The sequence below is a fragment of the Zootoca vivipara genome, chromosome 12 (genome assembly GCF_963506605.1).
Source record: "Zootoca vivipara chromosome 12, rZooViv1.1, whole genome shotgun sequence".
Lineage (NCBI taxonomy): Eukaryota > Metazoa > Chordata > Lepidosauria > Squamata > Lacertidae > Zootoca > Zootoca vivipara.
Genome location: NC_083287.1, coordinates 14,323,459 through 14,339,610, shown reverse-complemented (window position 1 = coordinate 14,339,610; position 16,152 = coordinate 14,323,459). Strand labels below are relative to the sequence as shown.

At 43.6% G+C, this 16,152-nt stretch overlaps 1 protein-coding gene across 4 annotated transcripts in view; it reads left to right on the top strand.

Annotated features, from left to right (window-relative positions):
* ANO10 (anoctamin 10) overlaps positions 1 to 12,595 on the top strand; it is an 84,839-nt gene extending 72,244 nt beyond the window's left edge. For 3 of the 4 annotated variants that reach the window (XM_060280650.1, XM_035129046.2, XM_060280651.1), the window contains exon 13: positions 7,044 to 12,595. In XM_060280650.1, the coding sequence (XP_060136633.1) occupies positions 7,044 to 7,088 (45 nt within the window). In that variant the 3' untranslated portion in view covers positions 7,089 to 12,595. The remainder of the gene's footprint in view (positions 1 to 7,043) is intronic. The other variant, XM_035129045.2, reaches the window with a different exon arrangement.
* The last annotated feature ends 3,557 nt before the right edge of the window (positions 12,596 to 16,152 follow it).

Sequence of the window (16,152 nt, the reverse complement as noted above, 5' to 3'; positions counted from 1 at the left end):
AAAAAAACAAATGGAAATATTGCTATACACAGCAATGTCTAACCAAAATTGCTAGACATGCCTGCAAATGAACAAGTTGGAATTTCCTGATAAGCAGATATGTCCCATTTGTCTTTAACAAAGAGGAAAACGTTAGTTCCCTACATGGCTAGAGGACTGTATGAGCTGATAATGTTGAATCAGTCTTAATCGTTTAAAGGCACGCCGCCAAATGCAATATTACATTGGCCTATATGTTGCTGTCCTGTTTCACAAAATGTTTTTGGTCACGCACAAAAGCCTACATGCACCAGATTTTAGTGGGCAGGTATAAAAGGGTTTTTGCTTTGCCTTTCTGGCTGCAGGAACTTGCTCCCAGGCCAGCTTGCCAAAGTACTTTTTGTTGGCAAGGGTGTGCATTGAGTGTTAAGTGCTGCAAGTTGCTGCCAGGAAGAAGCCAAAAGCCATTGTCCTGCCACCCCATTGTGTACATGACTTTTGTTTGAATGCATGCAGTTGCCTCTCATGGGCTGTAGCCAAATCTTTAAAGCATATATAGAAGTAGTAAGCTAAAATGACATGTTCCAGAGTGCAGTTGTCTTACAGTGATTCCTAACAGAACATTCTTTTAGCACTTCAACAACAAAATCCCCTGCTCACTTAGGGTGAACCATAACAAACCATATTAAAAAGAGAGAGCTGGGATTTCAGAGGAACGAACAAACCACATTAAAGGGATACGACGAACCAAAGAACCAAGCTTTCCATATTTTCTAACTTTTGTTTCTAAGATGTGTTCCGTCGTTATGGGGTTCAGGGGTTTTTTGTGGGGTTTTTTTCAGGATTAAATTAGTTTGCATAATAGTGGAGTCTGTATGATTTCATCTCTCTCTCAACTCACACACACATACACGGTTTTTTCCTGTACTGCCTGATAATTATTTGTACAGCTCTTAAATATTATATTCAAGGGTTTTAGACACAGTGCTGTATATGCTTCCCTTAGTATGATCCAGTAAACTCAGTGCAGAATCTTTGTTGGTAGAAGGTTTGGCAATTTCAGCCCTCATTTAGGTTCTCCTTTCATTTACTGGTACTGTATTTATTGGGATTTTATACCCGCCTTTCATCCTAAGATCCCAGGGTAGGTAACAACAGTTAAATATGTAGCCCATTTTCAGAAGTAACAGCTCGAACGAACTGGAAGTTTCCCATTTGAGCATACTGTACATCTCTGTGCATTCATTGCAAGGGAAAGTTGTCCATGCATCTGACAAAGTAAAATAATAAAATTAGTTGCCGAGCTCTGCAAGGAGATTGAACTACAGTAGTATGCTTTTTAAGGAGTGAGGTTATTGCTATGGAATTGGATTGTCTTTTGCTGATATTCTGCTACACTGAGGTTCAACAGCATTCATGTAATTACCGGTAGTAGTTTCATGAATGTGTTAAACTAGTAAATATCTCCCTGATGCAAATAGGGACAAATCCGTCTTGCGATCATAGTGGGGACCCTATGCCAAGGCCTTGATTGGGCCCCCAGGCCTTCATTCATGGACCTGTGTGAATGGCATCTCATCTAGTTTGGCCCTGTATTATGATTGTCTTAAATTTGTTAGGCAAATTTGAGAGGCAAGGGAAGAACATATTTAAAGATTATGTCCAGCATTAAGCACTTGGAAGTCCTATTGACTTCAGTGAGATTTGAACTCAATGGCCTTGGAAGCACGTACGTAACTTGAATCCATTATGCTATGAGTAAATATAATTTAAAAAATATTTTTGGCTGAGATATCTTCACTGTCGAGCTGTGAATGGCTGCTCCATCCTAAGCCACGGTAGCCAGAATTTTAGTAGAAAGGGAATTGCTTTAGTGAAGGGAATTGAATGCCTATCTTCTTTCCATTCCACACTTACAGCTGTAGTAGACTCAGTCAAGACCTTTTTGTATAATGGGCTTTGTCAATATGCAGGTAGTAACGTCAGAAGTCTGAAGGATAAACTAAGCTCTCGGTTTTAAAAAATATTTTATTATCACAGACAAATCCTCCTTGAGGCGTTGCATGAAAAGGCACAGCAGACAAACTCCTTAGAGCTTGGAACATCCTAAGTAACTTGTTTTTCCCTTTCCCATCATAAGTCAGTTATTCAGTAACAGCCAAAAAGAAGGATGAAAAAGCCTGGCACCTTGCAGCCTGACACAGCTAGTCTTCCGGAATTAATTTTCTCCAATTGTCCTATTCACAGATGAAACCCCACCATTAAATGAGATTTAATTACATTCAGGCATAGACCGAGGCCTGTGATTTCTATCAGCTCTTCAGTGGTGTGCCATTGTGTGAGGAGCCATTGCTCAGGGAATGCCATCTGCCTTCCAGCACCTTCTGCTGTGGGTCGTCTGTCAATTGTGATGTGTCATATTCACAACAGCAGCCTTGCCTTCCGCAGTGTATTAACTCGCCGGCCCACTTTTTGCTATTGCTAGATTGTCTCGGGGTGGGGAGTGGGGATGTCATGGCGAAGCTTCCCGCTGTTGAAAACAGCAAGGAAGACTGTTTGCTTTGCATGCAAGTGGTAATAGACATCTTCCTGATCTTTGTAGGAAGGGGGTATGACTCGGGCACATGCACAGAAGACTCCAGGTACCACCAATTTAAGCGTTATTGTGTTGCAGTAAAGTGGGGAAGAGCTGAGAGCCTGGAGGAGAGCACCTACCAGTTGCAATAGATTGTCCCAAGACAGACAAATGCAATGTAAGACAGCACCATACACAACTTACGGTTACATAAGCCCCCCCCCCCCACTGAGGTCTAGCACCGAGGGTCGTCTGGCGGTTCCCTCCCTGCGAGAAGTGAGGATACAGGGAACTAGGCAGAGGGCTTTGTTTGTGATGGCACCCGGCCTGTGGAACGGCCTCCCATCAGACGTCAAGAAAATAAACAACTATCTGACTTTTAGAAGACATCTGAAGGCAGCCCTGTTTAGGGAGGTTTTTAATGTTTGATCTATTATTATTATGGGCAGAGTATAAATAGAGTAAATTGTTGTTGTTGTTACAGTAGTTCCCAAACGTTTTTTTTTTGGGGGGGGGGTGTCACTGAACCTTGTTTTCGTAAACTCATTCCTGGTGCCCCCTGAATGGATTGTTCAGAATAGCTCTTTGCACAACCCACTAAGGAAGATAACAATAACCATTAATTGCACATTTATTCTGAATCCAATGAAAACTAGATTAGTTCCACAAAATCGGTGAACTTGATGCAGTGATACCAGCTTTTGAAAATCTGATAGTCATTTACACCTCCAGCCCCCCCCCCCGTCACCTCCTTGCTTTTTGGCGGCCCTCTAGGTAATCCCATCCCTCCACAGGGGATGGTACCACTCACTTTGCGTACCATTGATCTTGTAGATTAATCTTGTAGAGCTAAATACCACCAAGTGGTATAACAAAAAGTGGCAGGGTAGAGCGCTCCTGGCCAGGATACTTTCTACACATCCCCCTTCCACCTAGTGTTCCATCCTCCACCCAACGAAAGAAAAACACAGACTGCCAACTATTGAGTATATTCTGCTTCTTTCTAAACACCCCACCGCCCTGCTTCTGCAAATCCTGTCGTTCTACCAAACCACTTCTCCCTTGTGGGTGGTTTCATTTTGGCCAGTTAAGGGACCACATTCAGAAGAATGAGCTTCACTATTAGTATTTATTCTATTAGAAAAAGCTAAGTAAACACACCATAAATCTGGAGCAGAGTCCCTAAGGTGGTTGGATGGCATCTTGTATGCCTCCTTCCGGCAACTCCTGCAGCTCAGCTGGTGCCAAATGTATTGTTCTGCTTGCCTTTGGACTACATCAGCAAGGCTGAGAGGTGGTCTTGTCGTCTGGACAGCGCAGGACCTCCAGACACACTGCCCAGGCTTGAACCCAGGAGAGGTCACTTTGGTGCTGCTAATGCAGCAAAACCAATGCGGGAGGCAGCACTTACGAGTTACCGGTCTTTGCAGCCACAGCAGGCGCCATGATTCTCCAGCGGTTTGATTTCACTCCTGGAGGTGCACTTCATTGTGTCTCAAGACCGATGAAATGTCAAACAATTTTTATATAGGATTTACTCTTAGATCCTGACTTTCCACTAAGGAACTCAAGGCAGCATTGGCGGTGTCTCCCCTCCCTCATTTTATCCTAACCCCCCTGTATAGTGGTCCCCTGCTCATATCTGGAGCTGCATAGCTGAACCTGCATCTCCCAGTCCTAATTCAATACTCTCTAGCTGCTACACACCACCTCCAGATATCTGAAACCGCTCCTAGTTTTGATATGTAAACCAGATTTCTTCCCCATTCATTCTCTGAATGCAGTTTTTATCAAGTGCTATTACCTTTGTGTGATTTATCTCAGGCTTTTAAAATCTTTTGCAAGGAACACTCCCCCCCCCTTGTTAGCATCTCTATTGTAGCATTTTTAAGGTCACTTCTCATTACCATAGAAAGTGCTTCTTTTGAGAGTGTGATGCTTATGAGTTTTACTTGGATAGCTGGGGAAAGGGAGGGGAGTACAGCTCTGGATTTTTTTTTACTTTTCTCAAGGATCTACCGTATCTTATTTACAGTACTGCTGTTGCAGCATCCTCTTGGCAAATCTCCAAGTGAAACTCTATTTGAGGAGTCAAAGATCTGGTTGCTTTCAGTGCCAGAGTGTTCCCATCTGACCACTCAGTGGCATGCCGTGAAATGTTTGCAAAGCTCTTTGGGGCCAAAATCGCCCATATCAAATTTGACACCATTTGCGAAGCAGGTCAGAGAGGGGTCCTTGGAGCACCGAGTGTTCAGCGCTCCGGGGATCAGTTTCAGTTGTTGTGGCCTGAGGATGTGGACAGTTTCAGGGTGAGGCTCACGTGCCTTTTGGATCTTGGTCCATCCTGCTTTGTAGAAACTAGCCAAAGAGGATTCACTGGGTTGGTCTAGGCTAGGTAAAGGTAAAGGGACCCCTGACCATTAGGTCCAGTCGTGACCGACTCTGGGGTTGCGCGTTCATCTCGCATTATTGGCCGAGGGAGCCGGCGTACAGCTTCCAGGTCATGTGGCCAGCATGACAAAGCCGCTTCTGGCGAACCAGAGCAGCACATGGAAATGCCGTTTACCTTCCCGCTGTAGCGGTCCCTATTTATCTACTTGCACTTTGATATGCTTTTGAACTGCTAGGTTGGCAGGAGCTCGGACCGAGCAACGGGAGCTCACCCTGTCGTGGGGATTCGAACCGCCAACCTTCTGATCAGCAAGCCCTAGGCTCAGTGGTTTAACCCACAGCGCCACCTGGGTCCCTTGGTCTAGGCTAGCGGGTGGTTAATGCTTCGCTGCAGAAGGGGGTGATGCCCACCACCAGGGCTGGAAAAATAAGCATGTCGAGGGGAGGGGAGCACCCACAGAAATTTTCCATTGCTGGATTTTTAACATTAACAGTCACAAATGGCTCGGCAGAATGTTCATTTTCTCAACTGAAGTAGATAAAAAATCCCAACAGAGCAACTCTGCAACAAGGCAGGCTGGATGCCTTATCTCTAAGTATTGTATATAAGCAGAAGCATTACATAAGATTAGTTTTGAGGATCCGATCAAAGACTTTGCAGTTAGAACGAAAAAAAATAGGAGAAAGAAATTCAAATATAAATAAAGTGGAAGTATACAAAAATAAACATCATTTTCCAACTTACTGGAAGAATAAGAAATCAAGATAACAAACTTTTTTTAAAAGAATGGAAATGGTTTATTGAATATTTACAGATAAATTGCAAACAGATAAAAATATTAGCGGGATTATTGTAATAACCTGCAGTTTCATAAGAGCATATATTTATAGTAGATAATTAAATAAGCAAGTGAATTTGGATATGCAGAAGATATTAAATAATAAATTTAAGGAACCGCAGAAAGAGGGGGAAGTCAAATTCTGAAATTGATTGTAAAACTAATGAAATGTATAAATTTGGAATGAATGAATGAATGCTTTGTACAAAAGGACTGCCCATCCATCAAAAAATAACAATATACCGGTAGCCTACAATATCACCTTTACCACGTGTGCCCATTCGGCCACTTCGATTGGCGGAATTGGCACTCCGACAGATGCCACTTAAAATACCTTTTCCGCATTTGTAAGAACTCTGTTTAGTGTGGCAGCATCTAAACTTTGGAACTCCCCGCCTTTTGAGATCAAGCTGGCACCTTCACTGTATTCTTTTTGGCACCCACTGAAAACATTCTTATTTAGACACTTAGAAGGTTGAGGTGATGTTAATCTGTTTTGGTACTTTAACGTTCGTACGTCTTAAAGTATACGGTAGATGTGAATTTTTCTTGATTTTGCTGCTTTATCTTTTGTAATCTGATTTGAGGATTTTTATAGTCAATTATTTACAGAATTCATAATTATTTATTAAATAAATGAAGAAGCATAAAACAGTTTACACAGTTTCCAAGATTTGTGCTGCATATAGTGAGCAAAGCAGAACAGAACACCTCTTCTGATTCTACATTTGCCATAAGTTGCAGCACATTAAGTTCAGCAAATTGCTCCAGGATAAACTATTTACGTAGTCTAAGTCCGATGGATCAGTAATGAATTCAATAGTACTTTGTATTCTGCCTTCTTCTGATAGTTTTACTATTAATTAATGTAAACAACAAACATTAAAAACTTCCTTAAACAGGGCTGTCTTCAGATGTCTTCTAAAAGTCAGATAGTTGGTTTTTTCCTTGACATCTGATGGGAGGGCGTTCCACAGGGCAAGCGCCACCACCGAGAAGGCCCTCTGCCTGGTTCCCTGTAACCTCACTTCTCGCAATGAGGGAACTGCCAGAAGGCCCTCGGATTTGGACCTCAGTGTCCGGGCTGAACAATGGGGGTGGAGACGCTCCTCCAGGTATACTGGGCCAAAGCCGTTTAGGGTTTTAAAGGTCAGCACCAACACTTTGAATCGATCAACTGGGTGGCATTGATTCAAACCTTCAGGCCCACTGTGTTTGCTTAACTTCAGTCATCTTTCTGCCTTCTTCTTTTCTTTCAGCAAATGAAATTGGTGGCAGAGTCCCTGAAAGAACAAGCAAAATAAGAAGCCAAACTGAGCAGCTGTGGAAGGATACAGACTACATGAGAATTAACAGCAGGACATGCATGGTATTTGTACTATGTTCTAGCACTCCATAATATTATAGCATTACCTATCCTTATTCACCACTAAAAACCTCATTGAAAGAATATGATTATTTATTTCCCCCCTCCGCATACGCCAGCTCTGTGCCAGCTCTGGTTTACCATCTAAATAGCTGCCAATGTAAGGTAGCAATACTTAATGCACAGCTTCATATCCCCCAAAGCAGTTGAGCAACTTCATCCTTCTGCTAGAATATCTAGTCATCATTATTTTCTGTAGGCGGCTTATTAGATAGTTCCCTGCATTTATGAAGGAATTAATCCAAGTCTTGTTTACTGTAAAATGTGATGCATAAATCTGTCCTATAGGACCAATCCAGCCCAAGGTTTTGGATCTTTTTAAAGAAAAAAAAGTGTACTGTAAAATGTATGAGACTGAGTATTACAATATTTTAAGCTTAAAACCTGTGCCTTGTCAAGTTATTAATTTTAAGGAGCTGGGCAGGGAAGAATTTAGCATGCAGCGAAGCTCACTCAATGTGATGCATCCTCACTGAGATGTACAAATTTAACCCTGCTTGTATATTCTTTCTGCTCATCATTCACTTCCATTTTGCCGGGTCATGAGATAGAGGCTGTATTACACGATGGTTTTATCTGACCAGCAGGAGAGCCATTAAAAATATCTAATCATTGTGCATCTAATTTTTCCTGTGTGTACCAATATCGTTCTTTGTGGCTTTCAGGCTTTAAATTTGGAGAACTTTTAACCCAAGATCTTCTCTTTGACATGGCATGAGGCCAGCAATTGTTTTCTAGTGCGTAGGTGTGGCCTGCCCTAGAGGCGAAACTTCCTTCTCCGGAAAACCTTTTGAAGTCTAGATAAGACTGGTTCAATAGCTACTAAGACTGTTGGACTTATTATGTAGTAACATCTGGTATTAACAATGGTGCAGATCGAAGTCCAGCATGCACATCAACTTTCTCCTAGCACTGCGGTCACAACCCAGACAGAAGTAAATTGTCTGGGTTCAGGGCTTCTTCCCTTTTTTTAAAATTTTACAATTTAGTAGTCACAAGGCTGGTTTACTGGGACTAACTAAACAGCAGTTGGGAAATCGTTTTGATAGCTCAGCCTCCTTTGTTTTGCAGATGCACTGAACCACAAGGTGTTATAGTCATACCTTTTGTTACTTCCATCTAGGAGTACGGTGGGGTCTGCCCCTCCATAATAGCCTAGGTGTCTTCATCAGATATTCAGTTTTAACTAAACAGACAGATGCAACCAATATTTCTACAGACATACATAATTTTATTTGTATGCCTCCTTTTTACCATGCTCAAGGAGGCTTACAACATGAAACAAATGCATAGCTGCAACATTAACAAAAGCAGCCATAAACAATAAAAAGTATTAAAAATACACAACCCGGTAAAGGGGCCCCTGACCATTAGGTCCAGTCGTGACCGACTCTGGGGTTACGGCACTCATCTTGCGTTATTGGCTGAGGGAGCCGGCGTACAGTTTCCGGGTCATGTGGCCAGCATGACAAAGCCGCTTCTGGCGAACCAGAGCAGCACATGGAAACGCCATTTACCTTCCTGCTGTAGCGGTACCTACTTTGACGTGCTTTCGAACTGCTAGGTGGGCAGGAGCTGGGACTGAGCAATGGGAGCTCACCCCATTGCGGGGATTCGAACCACCAACCTTCTGATCGGCAAGCCCGAGGCTCTATGGTTTAACCCACAGCGCCACCCACGTCCCACACAACCCAGTATTTCTGCCCAATTGTTTTCCAACAAGAAAACCTGCTTTTGCCATCTGGTGTTCTGACCAAACATAGGTACCAGGATGACCAGCAAGCCTGAGGCACTTCTATAACTTTTAGAGTAGTTAAATGAAACTAACCTTCTGCCAGCTGAGCCAAACTAAATGGTCATATTTCCACCATTCTGGCAGTTCTGTTGGCTTTGCTTCACTTGTACTGCTAGTTAAAATGAGCCTGATAAAGCCGGTTGAAGAGGGTGTTTAACATGCTGTGCAGTTGCACTAATAATAATAATAATATTATATTTCAGTATTCAGTATTCTAGCATTCAGTGTATTATAGTCCAAAGTCATCCTGGATAGCTCAGTTGGTTAGAGGACGGTGCTGATAACGGCAAGGTCACAGGTTTGATTCCCATATGCGACAGCTGTGTATTCCTACATTGCAGGGGGTTGGACTAAATCAGGCATCCCCAAACTTCGGCCCTCCAGATGTTTTGGCCTACAACTCCCATGATCCCTAGCTAACAGTACCAGTGGTTGGGGAAGATGGGAATTGTAGTCCAAAACATCTGGAGGGTCGAAGTTTGGGGATGTCTGGACTAAATGATCCTCAGGGTCCAACTCTGCAACTCTTTGTTTCAACCGTGAGAGAACAGGAAGTGGCCTTTCATGGTATCTGAGAACTGCCCTTCCTTACAACCAGGCAACTCTTTTCAACCATGGTTCTGTGGTAAACTTTGAAGGGCAAGAGCTCAACAGAACATGCCCCCTGGCCGTTCCACCATAGTGTGTGTCCACCCCAGCTCCTAAAAACAGCAAGAGAGCTATGTTGCATCATTATAGAGAGAAAATCAGCCATATGTATGCCCAATTTATTAGGATCAGCTGGCAGGATGTGGAAAAGCAAACTGACATGGGGCAGTAGAATGGTTAGCGTGTAGGGTTTTAGCTTGGGAGACTTGGGCTCACAACCCTGAAATCTTCTGGCTGCAGGAGTCCAACTTGGGAACCCATTAAGCTTTAGATATGTATCTGCAGGCGGCTGAAATACAGCTCCTAGCTTTAATTAGGTAAAAAGACAAAAATCCAACTTGCAAAGTAGCACTGAAGACCTTTGCCGCCCAAGGCAAAGGGCGAGAGGGCACCTTCCCTTCCCCATTCCACTAACAGGAGCTGCCTAGACTGGCAGTTAATACATCAGCCCTGGTGATGATGGGAAACTTTGGCAGCCATGTAATTGGTACATAAATGAAAAAAGTGTCCCCCAGTGAAGCAGCAAGATATTGCAAGCACAGAGCGTTAGACTAATAGTTTGAAGTAGGAACCCCATCAATGAAAAGTACTGCCTACCCACCATGTCATTATTTTGCTCATCCTGTTTTCCTCTGCCATCACAAGAACAGTAAAACTTGGAAGCCCCATTTCTACCTCATTCGCTTGCCAGAGCAGATGGGAAAAAAGCCCAGATTTGTGGTTCCTTCACATTTCTCCTCCACTTTATCACTGGTCAGGAAGCATTATCTCCCTGGTAAAATTGTGTGTAGCAAGCAAATAATACTACATTCAGCCATGAAACACTGTGCAGAAAAGAGAAACCTCCTTTTTAATGTCCGCTACATTTGTGCTTTCAAACGAAAACTTAATATAAGCCGTATGTTGTTCTTGCAATCAATGCACAATTCGGAGTTGCACATCTGGAGGGGGCTGGATAAAACCAAGGTCAAATTTAGCAGAAGTTAATACGTAAGGGCAGCGCAAATCCATATACGCCCACTTTAAAGCTTAAGCAGAGGTCAAAGGAGCAAATACATTAGGATAATATTACGCAAGCTGAAGTTACCAGAAATGCACATGGACAGGAAATCGGGAACCTGATCAATCACCTCGACATAAATTCAACTTGGTCCATTTCAGTGGAGCGTTATGCAACATCCGAAATACAATTTGTTGCATTTTCTACAATCTAAACACAGGCACAATTAGTTCTGTGGCTTGCATGTTTTTGAAAATGTAAATAGCCACAGCAGAGAGAAATGTGATAATTATCAGGGGTGGGGGGGGGTGGAGAAATTTTAACCTTTTCCTTGCTGGTTGTGTAGCCCTGATGGAAAACACAAGTTTGAAGCTATTTGCATTCAAAAGAAACTCCCATTGGGTGCTAGCATGGGATTTCCTCCCAAAACCACAATGGACCTACCACAAGGAATTTCAACATGGTGCCTTGCAGAAGTTGTTGATCTACAACTCCCATCAGCTTCAATACGCATACCCAAGGATCAGGGATGAAGGCAGCTGTAGATCACTAAAACCATGTTGGCTATCCCTGACAGATTCAGGAGGACTGCAACAGGGGATGAAAGGATTAAACTCCCTTTCACTGTGTCAAGGGCCAGGAGTCAGCTTTGCCTGCTGAACAGCAACCTGAAGGGGGAGAAGGTAAGAGTGACTCCACCTGCAGCAAGGATTCAGAGGAGAAGGCACTGATGAGAACCAACTGGCTTCAGTCTTCTTAAGCAGAGCCTCCAGCAGCAGTCAGGTACTGGCAACAATGCTTGTAGTTTCTGGCCTGATCTTGCTGCTTCCTTGCTCATCTTGACCCCAAGATCATCAGATTCCCTGACCCCTGGACCATCTGACCATGTGGATTGCTGTTTGCCCGCCCCTAGAACTGGACCTGACTTTGGATGCTGACTCTGCCTCCAGGCAAGAACAGCTCAGAGACTCTTCTGGTTAGCTGGCCTCCAGCTCCTCTGAGCTCTGCAATCTTGGTACGTTTTGGCCGTTTCTTCAGCAGTTGCATTTTGAGATAAATGTATGCATGTATATACACACCTCCCCACACACTCCTCACTTTCAGTTGTTGGTTTTATCTTCAGGATGCAGAAGAGAAGCAGCCCCTAATTTTAAGGCACCACCCTCATTCCATCTTCATTGGAAAACCCTTTTGACTTTTCCTTTTCCTGACGCCACCTGCCTAATCTGCAATATTTCACTTTTGCATCTAAAACCCAACTTAATGCAAAACTGTTGAGTTTTGTATCGTTATGTTCTACAATGATAGGATTTGGCTGAAGATAATTTTTCGAGGAGCTTTAGTTATTTTAACCAAGACAGGTGAGATGGTGGGGACAACAGTATAAAAACTAGTTAACTGTTGATATTTAAGCTTAAAGTTCCCAGTGAATCCTAACCGTATATGAACAATCTCTCTCACACACTGGTGCTTTTGCACTTAATCAGGTTACAGGTAGAACTGGCGATCGTAATGCCATAGCAGCAATGGTTACAGTCCTTTATATACAGTGGTGTCTCGGTTTTCAAACATAATCCGTTCTGGAAGACCATTTGAGTTCCAAAACATTCCAAAACTCAATACGGAAGCCTCAAACAGCTCAATACGGAAGCCGTGTTTCATGTTTGACTTTCAAGGCGCATTCGAAAACCAAAGCATTTACTTCCGGGTTTACGGCTTTCGAAAACCGAAATGTTCATCAATGGAGACGTTTGAAAACTGAGATGCCACAGTATATACATACAAATTTATGTATATCGGCCACTTGGATTCATTAAAACAATTGGGGGGGGGGTTCACACTGAAAAGAGGAAGTGGAGAGTAAAAATGCCCAATGACATAGAAATATATGAAAAAATGGCGTTTTTACCCTTCTCCATGATTGTAGCTAGCACTGCTGGAAGGCAAAAAAAGTGAAATATTGAGGGGCGGATTTTTTTGGGGGGGGGTGTTCATTGATTTGAAACAGCCTCAGGATTGGGAGAGGGGGGATCTGTAGCAGCAGCCAGAAGCTTATCCATGCTTGCAGAATACAAGATATATTCATATTAGCAGTCAATTTATTGATTAAACCCACAGACTTCACATTAAATTATAATACATCATACAGAAACAGAATACAAATTTTTCAAATATCTCTGTTAGCTGCCAGGAAAACACGATGACATTGATTTTCACTTGTAGCTTCATTACTCTCAACAGGAATTTAGCTAGAGTTTGTGTCATAAACTTTATATTCAAAGGTGGTGAAAAGTAACATTCAGAGTTATAGTATCCAGGATACCAAATGACTAATAGATTACAGTGGAACTTCGGTTTATGAACACCTCGGTTTATGAATTTTCAGTTTACGAACGCCGCAGACCCATCTGGAATGGATTAATTCACTTTCCATTACTTTCAATGGGAAAGTTCACTTCAGTTTATGAACAGACTTCCAGAACCAATCCTATATAATAATGTCCAAGTTGTCCCTGCGTCCAGTTGTCCCGTGTGTCCCTGGGGTACTGCGCATGTACCCCAGAGACACAGGGATTGGACGGAGGGACAACGGCCAACCGCCGCTCCGCCAACCGCCGTTCCGAAGCCCAGTCTCATGCTGGAGGTGCGCGGCGAGGCGGCGGGGGAAAGAAGCGCTCCCCCCGGCAGCCTTGCCGCGCACCTCCGGCATGGGACAGCGCTTCCTCGGCCGAAGCGGCAGCGGGCGCCTAGGGAAGCCGGCTTTGACTTGGCGGCGGCGGGAAGAAGAGGAGGAATTCCTCCTCTTTTTCCCACCGCCGCCAAGCCAGTCCCCAAGCCGAAGTGTGGCGCGGTGGGGGCTTTTCGCTGTTTGACTTCCCGGAGTGAAGGGGGAGGCAAACGGCAAAAAGCACCTGCCGCGCCGCACTTCGGCTCGGGGACTGGCTTGGCGGCGGGAAGAAGGGGAGGAATTCCTCCCCTTCTTCCCGCCGCCGCCAAGCCAGTCTCCGAGCCAAAGTATGGCGCGGCGGGTTTTTTCGCCGTTTGCCTCCCCCTGGGGGGAAGGCAAACGGCGAAAAGCCCCCACTGCGGACTGGCTTGGCGGTGGCGGGAAGAAGGGGAGGAATTCCTCCCCTTCTTCCCGCCACCGCCAAGCCAGTCCCGGAGCCGAATTGCGGCGTGGTGGGGGCTTTTTGCCGTTTGCCTCCCCCTTAGCTCGGGGAAGGCAAACGGCGAAAAGCCCCCCCCCCCCGCGCCACAATTCGGCTCTGTCCCCCGCGCGCTTTAGTTTGGGGAAGCAGGCAGGGAGACGCAACAGCCCGGGAAGCTGCGGGCTGTTGCGTCTCCCTGCCTGCTTCCCCGAGCCGTAGCGCATCGGGGGACAGCCGAAGATCGGCGGGCGCTGTTTGCCGGGGTTGACAAACCCCGGCAAGCGGCGCCCGCCGATCTTCGTGTGACAGGCAGTGGGGAATGCAGGCAGGCAATAGAGCAAGCGCCTGCCTGCCTTCCCCGCCGCCAGTCCCCCCGGTGCTTCGTGCAGCGCTGCTGGGTGCCGACCCAGCAGGCCGCTTCCTTGATCTGGCGGCCTGCCGGGTCGGCGCTGATCAGCGCTGCGCGGAGCACCGGATCGAGGAGCCGGCATGCATTCTAGCGCCCGTTTATTTAACGGGCTGAAGACACTAGTTGTGTTCATAAACCGAGGTACCACTGTATTTGATTAAATTGTATTGTGTTTCGTAGAATGCAATTTTTTGGAGCGGGTGAGGTCTGTTTACTGGATTAATGAACTGATTCATATCAACTATTTTGCCCCAATGTTCATCTGTACATAAAATTTTCTTTTTTTTTTTTTTCATTTTGAAAAACCTTTATTACTTGTTAAAAATTACAAAATTACAAAGAAAATACATACAAAAGAAAATACATATAATCCAGTTACAAAACCAGAAAATACGTATAACAGATAAACAGCCTTTTCCAATCGTAGCATTCTAAAATCGGCCATAAAATCCCACTAACCCAAAACTTAATCTTTACAATTGGATCTGGGGGCCAAGAATATATGGAACCGGACAAGAGAAAGAATAAGAATGAAAGAAGAACAAACATAAGAAGAACGAACAAGGAAAGGGAATCCAGGTAAGTCAGAGGTACGGGAAGGTGGGACGGGGGGGGGTAGGGAAGGGAGGAAGGGGAGGAAGGGGAAATAAACAAAGAATAGAGGTAGATAAAGTAAAAATAGAAAAGGTGTAAAGTAAGATAAAATTTTGACTTCCCAACACTTATCATCGGTTCCCTCACATAAATAAATTTTACTAAGCTTCTCCTTTTATTTACATCAATTGCCTTTCTCTCCTCCCATCACCTTGTTTCCTATCCTCTTGTGTCTCTTAGTCTAAACATATCATTAATTTTGTGCTTATTTTTTGTTTATGAAAATATTCATCCACATATTTCCACTCATCTTTGATTTTTTGTTTTGGTATCCTTCTGATCGTTGCGGTTAGCTTTGCAAGTGTCATGTATTCAGTCAATTTTATATGCCAATCTTGAATAGTTGGAACCTTATCTCCTTTCCAATTTTGGGCGATCAGCATTCTAGCGGCCGTACACGAATAAAGAAGTATATTCCTCCTATCTTTTGGTATGTCCTCTGGGATCATGCTCAGCAGCAAGATCTCAGGTTTTTTCTCGAATGTCAACCTAAGCATTTTTTTCATTTCTTCGTATATTTTTGACCAATATGAGCTAATCCTATCGCAGTTCCACCAGCAATGAAAAAAATCACCCAGTTTCTCTTTACATTTCCAACATTTATCCTGGTTGTTTCTATAAATTTTAGCTAATTTTGCTGGTGTGAGATGATACCTATAAACCATTTTCCATATATTTTCCCTTATTGTCATACATGCTGTGAAATTTATATCTTTAATCCATAATTTCTCCCACTGTTCAACATAGATTACCCTCCCTATATCTTTTGCCCATTTTACCATTACATCTTTTACCATCTCATCTTTCATTTCCCATTCCAGCAAGAATTTGTATATTTTCGCCAATGATCTCCCCTGATTTTCTAATAGTAATTCTTGTAATTTTGATCTTTCCTCCTCGAATCCAATTACTTTGTGTTCTTTAAAGATCGATTGCACTTGAAGGTAATGTAACCAGCTTTGACAATATTGCTCAATTTGGTTGTATGGTTTTAGCTCATATTGGTTGTTTATTTTCTCAATTAATTCTTTATATGTTGGCCAATTATTCCCTTTGGGTTCTTTGCTTGTTGCTGACATTTCTACAGGTGAAGCCCACCACGGTATTTTAGGTTCTAGTAAGCATCTGAATTCTTCCCAAATATCGAACAGAGGTTTTTTAAATATATGATTTTTGAAGGATCTGTACATAAAATTTTCAAGGGGGCTGACAGAAATTACATGAACCTAGAGCAGACATCCCCAAACTTTGGCCCTCCAGATGTTTTAGACTACAATTCCCATCATC